Source organism: Budorcas taxicolor, chromosome 13 (assembly GCF_023091745.1).
Source record: "Budorcas taxicolor isolate Tak-1 chromosome 13, Takin1.1, whole genome shotgun sequence".
Taxonomy (NCBI): domain Eukaryota; kingdom Metazoa; phylum Chordata; class Mammalia; order Artiodactyla; family Bovidae; genus Budorcas; species Budorcas taxicolor.
Genome location: NC_068922.1, coordinates 7,202,104 through 7,217,960, shown reverse-complemented (window position 1 = coordinate 7,217,960; position 15,857 = coordinate 7,202,104). Strand labels below are relative to the sequence as shown.

Here is a 15,857-nt window from a genome sequence, read left to right as displayed (position 1 = left end):
CATGTGAAACTGTCAACTAGTTGAGTACATCTGCTTTCAGGATGAAGTCTGAAGACCAAACTCTATTTTTAGAGCCTTAAACTACATTCCAAGCTTTGATGCCTCACACAAAGAGTGCTCAGACAGAATATTCTTATTCACAAATTGTGGCTCCTTGAAAGACAGCTCTTGAAAGCGATGGGGAGGGAACTTATGGGAAAAAGGACAGGGGTGGGAGTAGCGTCTCCTGACTCTACTCATTAACGGGGGGAATAAAAAAGCCCATAATAGAAACAAAGCAATTAAAAACAAAAATCAACCAAACACACTTCCTCAGCTGTCCTCCCGGGCATCGGTCATTTAAGGTCTGCCACGTTCGTGCCAGTAAAAGAAGCAAAAAGCGATTATTACCACCTCAGGTAAGAATTCTCTATGTAAGGGCACAAGGTGTGCTCAGCCAGTATGCCGGCTCCTGCCGCAGCTCCCCGCATCCTGGTAGCCTGGTGATGCAGAAGACAGGCTGGGCCTGCAGTTAAGCCATCGTGTATTCTACACAATATACACATTGTTCTGGGTTGTATTAAGGAAGTTCATGTGATGCTGTTAATAGATTGAAAAATATATTTTACCTAGGACTCAACAATTTGAAAAATAAGGCAGAATTAGTAAGGGAAAATGGGCGGGAAAGTTATATCGGGCTCTTCAAATTTTCATGATAAGTTATAAAATTGAACGTGAGACACGCTTGTCCTGCCATTGAGGAGGGAAAATGCCCTGCCAACAAGGTAGCCCTCCTACCATCTGCTGAATTGCTCAGTATCATTCGGACAGCAGGCATGGCAGGCCCACCAGGCCCGCAGCCCGCGCCCAACTGTGGTGCCGCTGCCCCCGCCGTCTCTCCCAGAGAGGATGGTGTGTGTGCGGTTGTTGTGTAAGATGAGTGTGCAGATGGTGTCAGGGCATATGACTTCTACATTCTGTATCTGTCTTGGGAAGTACATAGACTTTTTTCTTTTCAGAGTTTTAAGGTTCACAACTTCAATGTCATTTTGATCATTTTATTTACACATATCTCTTCAAAATGTCTATAACAAACTTACAAGCTATAATCAAAAACTACAAAACATAAAATTAAGAACTTTAAAATGTCTAATTTGCACTTTGCTCTCTTTCATTTCCCAAATCCTCATTAAAAAAAAAAAAAAGAGATCCTCTATTTGCTTAGCAAATATACAGAGCCCCCTCCATGGGCCTGGCTGTCTTTTAGGTCCTGAGGGAAGAGCAGTGATCAGATAAAATTCCTTGCCCTTCTGAGATTTTGTTCCAAAGAAGGAGACAGGCAGTGAATGAGATAGAGGAGCAAAGTGGATGGCTAGGTAGATATGGTAAAGTGAAAGTGAGGGTCACTCAGTCGTGTCCAGCTCTTTGTGACCCCATGGACTATACAGTCCATGGAATTCTCCAGGCCAGAATACTGGAGTGGGTAACCTTTTCCTTCTCCTGGGAATCTTCCCAACCCAGGGATCCTGCATTGTAGGCAGATTTTTAACCAGCTGACCCACCAGGGAAGCCCAAGAATACTGGGGAGTAGGTAGCCTTTCCCTTCTCCAGCGGATCTTCCCAACCCAAAAATCGAACCAGAGTCTCCTGAATTGCAGGTGGCTTCTTTACCAGCTGAGCTATCAGGGAAGTGTAGATATATGGTAAGAATACAGGAAACATGAGGCAGAGATGGTGTTGGTCATGAAATGCTGATGAGTGGCCAGCGTAACCTCTCTTGAAAAGGAAGCTTTGAGTACAGATCTGGCAGAAGTGAGCAAGGGAGCCACTTGGGCACTGGGGGGAAGAGCCTTCTGGGTAGTGAGAACTGCACATGCAATGACCTCAGGGCACAAACATGCTGTGTGGTTAAGGAACAGCAAGGAATCAAGTGGAGACAGAGAGGATGAGCCAAGGGAAGGGCAGGAGGATTTCAGCTCAGAGAACAAATGCAGCCTGCAACATATGGGGCATTGTTTCATTTAGTCTGTATCTGTTATGGATTGAATTCTGTCCCCACCAGATTCTTATCTGAAAGCTCTACCCCCCACTGCAATTATATATGGAGACAGGGCCTTTAAAGAAGTGATTAAGCTCAAACATAGTTTTAAGGATGGGGCCCTAATCCAACAGGATGTCTTCATAAGAAGCACAAACACCAGAGATTTGCACACACACAGAACAGGCCAGGTGACAATGCTGAGAGAAGACAGCTCCTTGTGAGCCATGCAGAGAGGCCTCGGAGGAAACCTGCCCTGCTGATGCCTTGATCTTGGGCTTCCAGCCTTCAGAACTGTAGGAAAGTAATTTTGTTACAGAAGCCCTGGCAGACTAATACGCTGTCCTCACCCTCAGTTATCTATATGAAGAGAACATTCTGCTAAACAGTAAAACTGATCTTGAGCAAACTTTACTAGGTTAACTGACAACAATATTCATTTTGTGTCAGCCCCGAAGGAGCTAACTCATTCTGCAGGTCCCATCTGTGACCTAAAACTGGTGAACCTAAACGTTAGTCATCCGAAACTCAACTATCAAGTCAGTCCAGCCAGTCTTATTCTCGTTGACAGTTTAAAAGCAGCTCTTAAAATTCTCCGATTTTTTCTTCTCTAACATAGAAGAGTTGACCTTTGGCTGGTGTGAGTGGAGAAAATGCTGTTCCTTCTATTTCCCTCCCTTCCCCCCACCCAAAGACATCCTCCCGCTATAATCTCTTTCTGTATTTCTTTACCAAAACTGCCTTCTTAAATTCACAGACATGATGAGGAGGAGATATTTGGCTGCTTCTGGAGGTTTATTATTCTGAACCCTGAAAAGGAAGTAAAAGAATCTAGTGTTTATCCTCCCTTTCTTACATGCACTTTGTTTTAGAATACCAAAAGTTGAGAAAGTTCTTTACAGAAGAATTCCAGCTATTTCTGTATTGACAGTAACAGAATCAGGAAACCACCTGTTAGCAACTCTCAAAATAACGGGGCCTAGGCAGTGATTATTAGTGGCTACTCAAATGGGCTAAGCAATGGACTCACTGCTGAAGCACACAGAAGTCAATGCTATGGCACCAGCTTCTGAGAAAAGAAAAGCTTGTTGCAAGGTTGACAGGCAAGGGGCCAGAAAACATGGTTTAAATTTGTCCCCCAATCTGGGATGTGGTCACACTTTTGTTAGGGAGGGGAGGAGGTTGGTGTGCAGAAGCCCTGGTGGGGCAGGTTGTGATCAGAGGGCTCTGGGACCTGGCCATTTGTGGTAGGGGGTGGGAGGGGGGCTTCAGGACCGGATCTTCCTGGACGGCAGACCCTCCGCTTCTCAGAGGGCTCTAGAGTTCACCAGGTTGGGTCCTTTGGATGGAATTGGGAAGTGGGGACAACTTTGGTTCCAAGTTGTCTGAGATCAAAAATCTCCTGCATGCTTCTGCTGCATGACTTGAGGTTTCATTCTGTTGTCCCTGGAAAATAACTCAGTATCTTGTTAGAAACAGGACAGGGCCAGTTTGGGGCTGGTTCTGTGGTTGTAAAACCATTAGGCAAAGGTTGAAGGGAGAGCTGTATGATGGAAGGATCAGGCTGCCACTGTCTGACCCCGGTGGACCAATAGTAGTAACCTTGCTGAGAGACAGCCACAGACGTTCAGGCCATCTGAGCACACGCCATAGGCAGAACACGGCGGAAAACTACGACCAGAAATGTCCTTCTAAAGAAGGTAGCTGTGACTTTACTCTGGTGAGGAAATGCAAGGGTCGCCCAGGTTTTCAAGAATAGCTAGAAATCAAGATGCTTGTGTATAACTTCCCTATTTTAAAATATTTTCTATTAAGTTTTAAAAAGTGGGAAATACCATGTGGCTCAAGCCAGACACATGTGTCAGCTGTCCTTTCTGCAGAAGACATCATTTTCATGTCGTACTGTTGTCCTGTCCTGTTTGCCTTCTGTGCCGTGGCCTCTGGAGAGTCTGCCCCACCTCCTTGATCCACATCCGTCCCCTCTCTCGACCTCGTGTGGTGTTTGTGGCAGGATATCTGTCATACTGTGATTTATTGTAAAAAGTACATATTTGTTCTTCCTCCGTGGTTCCTGACTCACAGCTCCCCAAACCCTTGGAATTTCTAAGTGAAAAAAGTGATAGGAGTATCTTTTGTTATATATATTTGATCTTTAGTCTTCAGTCCCACTTCAGAGACATAAAGGTGAAATTAGTATCTTGTTATTCGTAGCAAGACCCTTTCAACCACACCTGAGTTTATTTTAATGAGGTGACTTTTGGAAAACCCCAAGATAACCTAAGGTTGGGATCTAGTTACCAAGGGAACCAACCATATAGGTAGAGAGTTGGAAATTTCAGCCCCATCCCCTGACCTATGGGGAGAGGAGAGGGGCTGGAGGTTGACTTCAGTCACCAGTGACCAATAATTCAATTAACCATACCTATGTAATGATGTCTCCATAAAAATCCCAGAATTTCAAGGTTCCGAGGGCTTCTGAGAATATGAATGTGGAGATTTGGGGAGACTGGTGTCTTTAGAGAAGGCATGGGGGCTCCAAGCCTCTGCCTACCTTCCTTACCTATGCATCTCTTTTATCTGGCTGTTTCTGAATTATATCCTTTTGCAATAATGTAAACTATTTTCCTGAATTTTGTCAGCTGCTCTAGCAGGTTAATCAAACCCGAGGATAGGGCGGTGGGAATCTCCTACTTATAGCCAATTTATAGCTGGGAGCCAGAAGTGCAGGTGATAATCTGGACCTGGCATTGGCATCTGGACTCGCGGGGAGGCAGTCTTGTGTGACTGAGTTCTTAACCCATGGGGACTGATTATCTCCTGGTAGACAGTGTCAAGATTGAGACAATATCCACAGTTTGCATGTGTGCTAAGTCACTTCAGGTGTGTCCAACTCTTTGCAACCCTATGGACTGTTGCCCACCAGGCTCTGGCAAGAATACTGAAGTGGGTAGCCATGCCCTCCTCCAGGGGATCTTCCCGACCCAGGAATTGAACCTGTGTCTTTTACATCTCCTGCATTGACAGACAGATTCTTTACCACTCTCGCCACCTGAAAGTTAGAGTCACTCAGTCGTGTCTGACTCTTTGCGACCCCATGGACTATACAGTCCATGAAATTCTGCAGGCCATAATACTGGAGTGGGTAGCCGTTCCCTCTTCAGGGGATCTTCGCAACCCAGGGATTGAACCCCGGTATCCTGCAATGCAGGTGGATTCTTTACCAGCTGAGTTACAAGGGAAGCCCAACAAGCTATCTGCTGGATAGCCTATCCCTTCTCCACCAGATCTTCTTGACCTAGGAACTGAACTGGGGTCTCCTGCATTGCAGGCATATTCTTCACCAACTGAGCTGTCAGGGAAGCCTCTCATCACCTGGGAAGCCCCCAATATCCTCAGACTTGAGTTAATTGCTTGCTGGTGTTGGAAAACGCACAGTGGAGTATTATAAACTCTTGTTGTATGATCATGTGCCTTTGTTAATGGTTTTCTGATCATTTCATACGGCCTTACTTGTCTTCCCAACAATATAACATGTTCATAAAAGGAAATTTTCCAGTATTCTATCACTTTGGTTTCCTCTGTATCTCCCAAGCATGTTGAGCTGATTGTTTTTGAGCCTTAGAAGATTAGTGATACAGCAGACTGGTATATAACAAAGCCCTTCAGTTCCGTTCAGTTCAGTTGCTCAGTCATGTCTGACTCTTTGCGACCCCATGAATCGCAGCACACCAGGCCTCCCTGTCCATCACCAACTCCTGGAGTTCACTCAAACTCATGTCCATCAAGTCGGTGATGCCATCCAGCCATCTCATCCTCTGTCATCCCCTTCTCCTCCTGCCTCCAATCCCTCCCAGCATCAGAGTCTTTTCCAGTGAGTCAACTCTTTGCATAAGGTAGCCAAAGTATTGGAGTTTCAGCTTTAGCATCAGTCCTTCCAAAGAAATCCCAGGACTGATCTCCTTTAGAATGGACTTGTTGGATCTCCTTGCAGTCCAAGGGACTCTCAAGAGTCTTCTCCAACACCACAGTTCAAAAGCATCAATTCTTCATCACTCAGCTTTCTTCACAGTCCAACTCTCACATCCATACATGACTACTGGAAAAACCATAGCCTTGACTAGACGTACCTTTGTTGGCAAAGTAATGTCTCTGCTTTTGAATATGCTGTCTAGGTTGGTCATAACTTTTCTTCCAAGGAGTAAGTGTCTTTTAATTTCATGGCTGCAATCACCATCTGCAGTGATTTTGGAACCCAAAAAAATAAAGTCTGACACTGTTTCCACTGTTTCCCCATCTATTTCCCATGAAGTGATGGGACCAGATGCCATGATCTTAGTTTTCTGAATGTTGAGCTTTAAACCAAGTTTTTTGCTCTCCTCTTTCACTTTCATCAAGAGGCTTTTTAGTTCCTCTTCACTTTCTGCCATAAGGGTGGTGTTATCTGCATATCTGAGGTTATTGATATTTCTCCCGGCAATCTTAATTCCAGCTTGAGCTTCTTCCAGCCCAGCATTTCTCATGATGTACTCTGCATAGAAGTTAAATAAGCAGGGTGACAATATACAGCCTTGAGTAGTTAGTAAATACTCAGCAATTTTTAATTGTTGTATCAGTGATGGCAAAACAGCAGCATCAGAATATTGGCCAAACAGTGTCCATTTTCTTCAATGTTACCTTTTATCATGCAGCTAACTTTTCATTAAAGTATCTCATCCTATTTTTAAAGAATATCAAACATTTCAAATAGAATTTCCTAATTCTGGGATGTCAAACAACCTGTCAGATTGTCCTGCATGGTGTTTTGTGTCTGACAGTGCTGTGTGTGTTTGAATAATAAGAATCTAACAGTTACTGGCATGTGCTGTCATTGCATCAGTGTCTCATTCAGTCCTTGTCAACCTGATGACAACTGTTACTATCTGTTACCATTTTAGAGATGGGGGCCCAAGAAGTTAAGTAACCAGCAGAAGTTACACAGCATGTAAGTGCCGAAGCCTGGGTAGAATCATTGTTGGTTAAGATAGCTCCAGCTGCTATAACAAGAAACCCCAGAATATATATGTATAATTGTTTAAACACAATGAGAAGCATGTTTCTCATTCACATAAAATACAGTTTGGAGTTTCTGATTAGCAGAGGTCTCTCTTCCAAACTATAATTCAGGGTCCCAGGTTCCTTACCTCACGTAGGCCTCAGGTCATCAGAGAAAGCACAAGGAGAATGGTTTATAAGATTGATGAAGCCTGATTGGTTTATAAGCCTGATTGCAATCATGAAGCCACACATGAAGTTGCAAAAGAAGGCTGGGAAATGTGGTCCAGCATTGTGTCCAGGTAGAAGAGTGGCCCAGAAGCCAAGGTGCTCTGGATTCCTAGTCAGTGATTGATGAAAAAAACTTGGTTTTGTTTTCTTAAATTAAAAAAAACAGAAACCAAACTCTCAGAGTTATGAAACCCATGAATAAAACATTTCAAAGAGCTTTATTTTTTTAAGCTATTGATATGTCTGTCTATATTTTATATTCCTGACCCCACCAAAGGAGGATAATAACTTGTCTAAGAGAATCTTCTTCCCTTGACTGTTGTGGCAGATCTCAAGCAACTCTCTGGCAAGTGGAAAGATGGATTAAAATATAACCACTAAATAAAGGCTTTGGGACTTTCAAAATTAAATTGTGTGCTTGTAGTTTTCCTGGAAACCACAAAAAAGCAGTCACTAAGGTGGTCTTAAAAGATTTAAAGACATGAGTATGAATGATAGGAAGTCTCAGCTACTACTTAGATTGTGCTTAGGACATCAAACAGTTATATAATTTCTGTATTATATTTTTCTTTTTCTCATTTTGAAGTCTTCAGGCTAAATATGTTATTACACAATGCTTTTGGTTTTAATAGAAAAAAAATACAGACCTAAGATTATTGGCTTTGAATAGACAGTTTAATTTATAAAGTGATAGTTCTTGTAGGAGTGTTAACCTCAAGGATCTGTCTAGTCATTCAGGGAATTATTAGGAAAGCAGAGAATTCTAACTCCAAGGCCGTTGGGTTCCGTTGGTGTGGAGACAGTAGCATCTTCAGAATCTAAGGTTCTATCTCCATTCTAACACCATAATCACTTGCAAAGTGGGGAAATGGAACCAGTCCATGCTTCTTAAAAAATCTATTTAAAAACAATCTTCGCTGTAACAAATTAGCGTGATTGACTTTTTAACCAAACTGACTGGTCACATGAGTGAAAACGCTTGAGATTCTTTGTACATAAACGTAGCCCCGAAGGGTTTGTTCTAGTCACTTCTCCACTCAGTGAGCATTTCTAGAATATGCTTGTGTCAGACACTCTGACAAGCGCAGGGAACACAGAGGAGTGTGTGCACGACGAACTCTTGCCTTCACTGGGCTTTCAACTACAGAGACTCAAAAATTCCAAACAAACCAAAACCTGAACAGTTGCATCGAAAACCGTGACATGCTCAGCTGGGAGTTGTAGGAGCTAGAAGAAGAGCTGCTAGACTGAGGGGAGGGTCCAGTAAAGGTTTCCTGGAGAAAGAACCGAAGCGGCGATGAGTCACGGACTCCTTGTTAGAGTGGTGTATGAGTGGGATGTTCCCAGGGAATGGTGGGAGAAGACCCCAAACGCTGCAGCTTTGGCATCTGCTGTGTTCACGTGTTATTTCTCGTAGTTCTGAGTTCCAGTGCAGTACTTTGCTACTTTGGTTTTAAAGATACTGTGTTAAGTTCTTACACTTGTAGGGCATGCTCGAATCTGCACAGTCCTTATACACTCAGTGGAAAATACTTCACTGCACTTAAAAATGCTGACATGCAGGTTCATTGTAGACAGTGGTCTATTTTTAGGCTCGAGGAATTCAAGCCCACTTCTCCAGAAGAACTTTTAAGAGATAAACACTCATATAAAATATTCTCTTAAACAGCCCCCACTGTTTATAATATGATTTGATGCTCCGTTGAAATCTCCACAGAAAGCATCAAATACATCTTGGTTCAAACTTTTCCAGGCCAAGGTCATATTTTCTGATGAGTTTGAAGATCATGTTGATGGATGAAACTGGTGAAGTGTTGACATACATTTGGATGATAAATCATTTTATTCCTCTCAGCACCAAAATCATACCCAGTGTGTTTTGTAATTGATTCAGTGATAATTTAGGGAAGAGATAATCCTGAAAAGTTAATCTTAACAACTTGTTTGTCTGAGTGAGCATTTCTCTGTTAGGCATACAGCTCGATTTATACAAATCTCAATGTATTTTTGAAGTATTTTGCCCATGTACCATTAATAAATATCTCAAGACCATTGTCATCTTTTCAGATTCTTTTTTATCTTCCTTCCTAACTCTCCTTGATACTTTGTGGTTTAGCTCAGTTTATTTAGATGCTTTTCTGTCGTAAACTTGGTGGGGCTGGAAGTGTTAGAAGTGAGTTTGGATTGGCCATTTGTGTTTTTGTAGGTCTCAAGGGATTGTTATCAAGTCCCCTGGCCTCCTGGTTTCTTCCTTCTAATTCTGGGTCTTTTTCGTGCTCAAAAGAAAATCAGTTGCTTTAAGACAGACATCCCGTTGGTCAAGTTACAGGCTGTCTGGTTGGACACATGGTCACTCTTTGATCTTTTAAAAATTAATTTATTCTCTGTTGCCTCTGGTGCCTGGACTGCCAGGAAGTCTCATTGGGTTCTCTCTGTATCTCCAGGAAACATGAGGATAAATTTTCCTCTGGACTTCTCTTTTTGGGACAGATATCTTAAGTAATGTGATTGGAAATTTTCAACCTATTTGTGAACAGTTCAGTTCAGTTCAGTCGCTCAGTTGTGTCCGACTCTTTGCGACCCCATGAATTGCAGCACGCCAGGCCTCCCTGTCCATCACCAACTCCTGGAGTTCACCCAAATTCATGTCCATCAAGTCGGTGATGCCATCCAGCCATCTCATCCTCTGTTGTCCCCTTCTCCTCCTGCCGTCAATCCCTCCCAGTGTCAGAGTCTTTTCCAATGAGTCAGCTCTTCACATGAAGTAGCCAAAGTACTGGAGTTTCAGCTTTAGCATCAGTCCTTCCAAAGAACACCCAGGACTGATCTCCTTTAGAATGGACTGGTTGGATCTCCTTGCAGTCCAAGGGACTCTCAAGAGTCTTCTCCAACACCACAGTTCAAAAGCATCAATTCTTTGGCACTCAGCTTTCTTCACAGTCCAACTCTCATATCCATACATGACTACTAGAAAAACCATAGCCTTGACTAGACGGACCTTTGTTGGTAAAGTAATGTCTCTGCTTTTGAATATGCTATCTAGGTTGGTTATAACTTTCCTTCCAAGGAGTAAGCGTCTTTTAATTTCATGACTGCCGTGTTAATATTTCTCCTTTGGGATCTGCACTGTGGATTCATTCCAGCTAATCCCTTCTTTTAATGCCATCTTATAGAATACAGTTCTAGACCAGGAAGAAAATTATCATTTCTGCTTTCTTCTTTTGTAAAATTATGCTAAAATGTATATAACATTCATAGGGTTGCAAAGAGTTGGACATGACTGAAGCAACTTAGCAGACACGCACACATGCATACACAGCATAAAATTTACCATTGTAACCATTTCAGGTATACTATGCAGTAGCACTTAGAATGTTTACCTTGTTGTGCAACCATCACCCCCCTCCATCTCCAGAACTTTTCACCGTCTCAGACTGAAACTCTGTGCCCATTAAGTAATGATTCCCTAATTCTGCCTCCCTCCAGCCCCTGGCAACCACCATCTTGCTCCCCATCTCTGAATTTTGACTTCTAGGGGCCTCATACAAGTGGAATCATGCAATATTTGTCCTTTTGTGTCTGGCTTATTTCACTGAGCTTTGTGTCTTCAGAGCTGACCCATGTTGTGCCATGTGTCAGAATGTCAATTCTTTTTAAAGCTGAATATTCCATTGTATGTGAAGACCATGTTTTGCTCATTGATATCTTGATGGACATTGGGTTGTTTGCTTCTACACTTTGGCTATTGTGAATAAAGCTGCTATGAGCTTTGTGTACAAATATCTGAGTCCCTGCTTTTACTTGTTTTGGGTATATACTGTGATGTGGAATTGTTAAATCATATGGTAATTCTCTGTTTAATTTATTGAGGAACCACTGTATAGTTTTCCACCTTCTTGATCCCTATTGTAATCACGTGACCATTTCCTAGCTGAAGAGGGTGAGATGAAGGATGAAGGGGCCTAAGGGGCCTCTGCTCTCTCAGGGATTGTTTTTGGTTAGAATGTTCTTTTTAATTGATGAATGATGCCTGAGGAAAAAATTATTTGGCTTGATGCGAATGAATTCCTTAAAGAATAAAAGGCCCCACAACACGGAGCTCTGGGAATTGTGGATTTGAGCCTTAGGTGGCTGGATGTGATGAGGGCTGCTGGGCAGCAGACTCAAACGACACATTGTCTTCAAACTCCTCCCTTGAGGTTAATGAGATGTCACAAGAAACAACGATCCATGAATGTGTCTTACTGTGGACTTCCCAGTATAAAACATCCGTGCTTATTAGATACCTCCAGGTACGACCCTCAGATGCAAGCAATAATGAGGCCAGACTCTGGGACATGGTGCCAGAGGCATGGGTCTGGCAGGTGAGCTCAGTGATACCCCACTCCCAGGAGATGCCACAGGGCCTGCCGTGCCCAGATCTCCACCCAAGAGCTAACAGACCTCTGTCCTGCAGGTTACAGGTGGCTTCCTGCCTTGCACACAGAAACACTAGGTACCCAGAGAACATTTTCTATTTTCCAGAACTTTACAAATTGCTGACTATGTCAGTTGCTGTCATAGGACTTGTGCAGTGATACCTAAGAATTAAAATCAGTTAGCCTCCGTGTTGTTCGAGCTAACGCGCATGCTTGCATCATCTTTGGTTGCACAAGAGGATGTCACCCCTACCCCAGGCTTGGCCACCTCCCCAGCTGCATCGAGTGACTGCACTCTGGGACTTGAGCTCCCCTGTGTTCAGTCCTTAGGAAAATCTTGTGTAGAGAAGCAGAATCAGAGAGGATTATCTGAAGGATATACAATCCCTCTGTTCTTCTTAGAAACTCTGACATTTATCTATCCCCGGATTAAGAGAGATCATTAAAAAAAAAAAAAAAAGGAATTCCTGGCTGACCCCTCATGGAAGAAATTTGCCTGCTGACCTCCTTTTGCTGATGCTGTAATACACAGCCTTACAAAGCTGCTTGTTCTCCAGTTGCTATCTTCTGTGGTACCTGCTGTGCGTAAAGCCTGCAAGTGGAGTGGCTCCCTGGACTCCATGCCAGGAGGTTTTCTCCTTTGAGTGGTTGGTCCGTGTGCTCCCATTCTGCTGCATGGACCCCTGTCTGCTCATTGCCCCCGTGAAGCTCAGAGACCAGGCAGCCGTCTGCCTCCAGCATGGGGGCAGAGCTCAGGCCCGATTTTGTGTGAACTCATGCCTGTCTTTAACTTATTTTGTAAGTTCTTCTTTTTCTTTTTTCATCCCCTCACTGAGGTGAGGTTGTTGAGTGGTCTGATTTTTGTAAGCTGCTTAATTATTTTAAGAAGTAAACTGAGGGGATAAACATGAATCAGGTGTCCTCACTTTTGAATGTTTAGAGGACAAGATGTATAATGTATATTGCCAATTTTGGGTAACTGGAATATGCGCAGTATAGTTGGACTGAAAACCATTCTTGTTCTGAGTATGACTAAACCCTAAGCTCCGTGCTGTCCTGATCTCGGAATCTTCCTGCTGCCAGTGCTGTGCTTGGCATGTAGTAGGTGTTCAGTTAACATCCTCTAAGATTTGAACAAACAAGATCTGTCTGCCCCTGCGTTACCCTCGAGCACAGCCTGGAGATTCTCAGAAGCAAAGAGAAGCCAAGACTCTCTGGTGTTCTCTAAGATTCTCTGGTGTCCTCTACCCCTTCGTCGCATGTGGAGGGGAGGGAACGCAGCTGGCGCTCTAATGGTCTTCGTCTCCTCCTCCGCAGACTCATATTTCCAGACTCCCTCCCGGCGCGGTGGCTGGACAGTCCGTGGCGATTGAAGGAGGCGTCTGCCGCCTGGAGAGCCCGGTGAGCTGAGCCTTCCAGCGGAATCCAGGCTCCACGGGGTTCGAACGGAAGTTGGATGTTTTACCTTCCTCGTTTCTTAACTTCTGTCGCAGCCTCGCGTGTCCCTCGCGTGTCCCTCGCGCGTCCCTCGCCACACTAGTGCCGCTGTAGTTAGCGCTTGGCAACACGCGGGTCTTGGGCGGGGGAGCGGGATGCTGTGTGTGTGGGTGTGTGTGTGTGCGTGTGCTCGCTTCTTCAATGAATTAGAAACTCCCCCTGATTCTGTAACCTCAGACCAGGAATGATTAAATCATCTTCCCAAAATGTGTGCTTTAACTGTTTACAGGTAAAACCTAAAGTTGCAGGAAGTGGTTGCTTTCACAAAGCAGTACCAACTGTGTTGCTGTAACATGTAATGTGTCTGAAACTGCAGAGTAAATCTACTTGTTGCAATGATTGACAGTGGCAGTGCTCCTGATAACAGTGCTAGTAACAAAGTATTTTTATTTGTTAGCCAGTTTAAGTGGATCCTGTGGTGACTTAAACTGTTGTTCTCATCCCTCATATGGGGCATTTTTCTTTAACAAAGAATGGTTTCAGTGAAACAATCTAGCAGAGAATTAAGGTCAGAACCTTTTTAAATAATAGTCTTATTGATAAAGTTTGTACTTCCTTCCTCAAGCTTTTCTAAGCTTAAACCCTGCATAGTTTCGAGCTGTGTGTACTGTATTATGAAAGAATATTTAAAGAGAACATACAGTAATGCAGTCCTTAATCTGTGTATAATGGAATGTTATTTACAATGTAACACTGTAAATAAGAAAGCAAAATTTATGGGAAAATTCAATATTATCTTTGTTTCTTGTTTAAATATATTTTTAAGATAAAAGGCACAAAAATAAAAGAAGCATATTGCTGGATATAGTGTGTGATTCTCCTCTGACTAATAAATTATCTTTTGAATCCTAGAGTGGAGAGTTGTTTTTTATTTTTGTAAAAAGTTACTTTTTCCAGAAATCATACCTGTATGCCTCTAGCTGTGCTTCTAATTGTTCAAAATCCAGTTTTATCTCTGTGTTTATCTCTATGACTCTGACACCAGCAAGATGAAAGATGAACTTAGTGCATGATTGTGTGGTCAATGTAGAAGTCCCTAAAATTTCCACTATAATTTGATTAAAAAATATATATAATGAAGGAAAGGAATAGGAACACTTTGCTTTGAGAAATGGTAGTGGCAGCTGAAAAGTCAATGGTTTCAGTTGATAAATTGCTTCTAAATGTTATATTTAGTGATTTTGGAGCCACATAAGAAAACCAAGACTTTCCTTTTGATTTTACATGTAAGAGGTAACTATCAAGAAGATACTAAAGATAGACTTGCTCCTGCTGAGGAAGTTCCCACCATATAATCATGGCTCTGGATGGTAACTGATAAAGCCCCAGATGAAATTATACACTTGACATCGATGTATGGCCAAATTATAAAGGAAAGACAACCAAAATGGAGTGGGTGTAAATATGAATGATTTGGGAGTTGCTGACTTATATCCCTCATACAAGCAATTACATTTGTCTCATTGTGTTCTTGTAGACAGGTTGGTGCCGTGGTATCTGTTTCTCATTCTTAATGAGGCCAAGAACTTCGTAAGAGATCGGCTGGCTGGTAGGGAGCCTTTGGCTTCAAAAGCTTTCAAAGACCTGTTACCTGTTGGCAGGGTTTTTTTCAGGAACTGGATTGGATCACATAAAACTATCAGGACACTTTGGAATCTGAAAATCATCTGACCTATTTCACCAGGAATGCCATTTCTTTCATCTCCTTTTGACTTTATCCCATTCACATTTGAAAGTTTGGGCTTGTTAAACACCATTTTTATGAAGAGTTTAAAAACTGGTCAGTATAAAAGGGCACAGCTCCTCCAAAAACAGTTCATTAAGACTGTTTTTCTAGTTGTTGGTTTTTTTAATATAAGGACTATGGTGAAACCAAGAGGGGGGAAAATGATACTAAGGATCATGGAGGCAAAAAGTAATGGTAGTATAACTGCCTTAATTATAAGATCAGATATTGAAGAAAAGATAGTGGCATGAGAAGTCTCTGACAGATATAAGATCAACATCGTTTCACTCAAAAGCAGGAAAGGTAGAAATGAACAAGAATATAACCTCATTCCCAAGTTTGGCCTCTGTCACCAAGACTCTGAAGCTGTGTTTGAAGGTGCCCACTTTTAATGTGGATGATCCTAACTACAAGCCTGTTTTCTATTTCTTTTTAAGGCCTGGGCATTTGATGAATGGTTCTCTTGGATATAGCCATCCCTGTGATCCTCTCTGAGCTTAGAAACCGGGATTTCTTCTGCCCTGGCAAGGAGGCAGAAGGTGTGCACTGTATCCTGAGGAGTCCTTGTGCGGACCTACCCACGTGGAAGTCTTGTCTGGACTCTGTCCTCGCTTGTCACCTCTGCCAGCTCTCTGCTTCCTGTGTGTCTGCCTGCAGTGGGTACCTTCTCATCGTCTAACTGCCTCTTCTAAATGTGCACTTGAACTCAGATACCAGTGTCTGTTAGAACTGTGTATGAAGTATACGTAAACAAGTCATCCGTACTAGTCTGAGATGCTTGTCTGTGAGCAAAATTGATGTGTTTTAGTTTATTGACATGGGGACATCTCTTGGTTGCTCAGAAGCCTTTTGTCATCTTGCCCCATGTTCGAGAGTGGTGATGTTCATGCCGGGTACCTGAGATGAACAAGGTTACTCTGTTGTAACAGATGGAGGG

The 15,857-nt window shown here is 42.9% G+C and overlaps 1 protein-coding gene across 1 annotated transcript in view; it reads left to right on the top strand.

The window, feature by feature from the left end:
- TASP1 (taspase 1) overlaps nt 1–13,471 on the top strand; it is a 254,366-nt gene extending 240,895 nt beyond the window's left edge. The window contains exon 13 of the mRNA XM_052651058.1: nt 13,015–13,471. Within this exon, the coding sequence (XP_052507018.1) occupies nt 13,015–13,107 (93 nt within the window). The 3' untranslated portion in view covers nt 13,108–13,471. The remainder of the gene's footprint in view (nt 1–13,014) is intronic.
- Nucleotides 13,472–15,857: the final 2,386 nt, after the last annotated feature.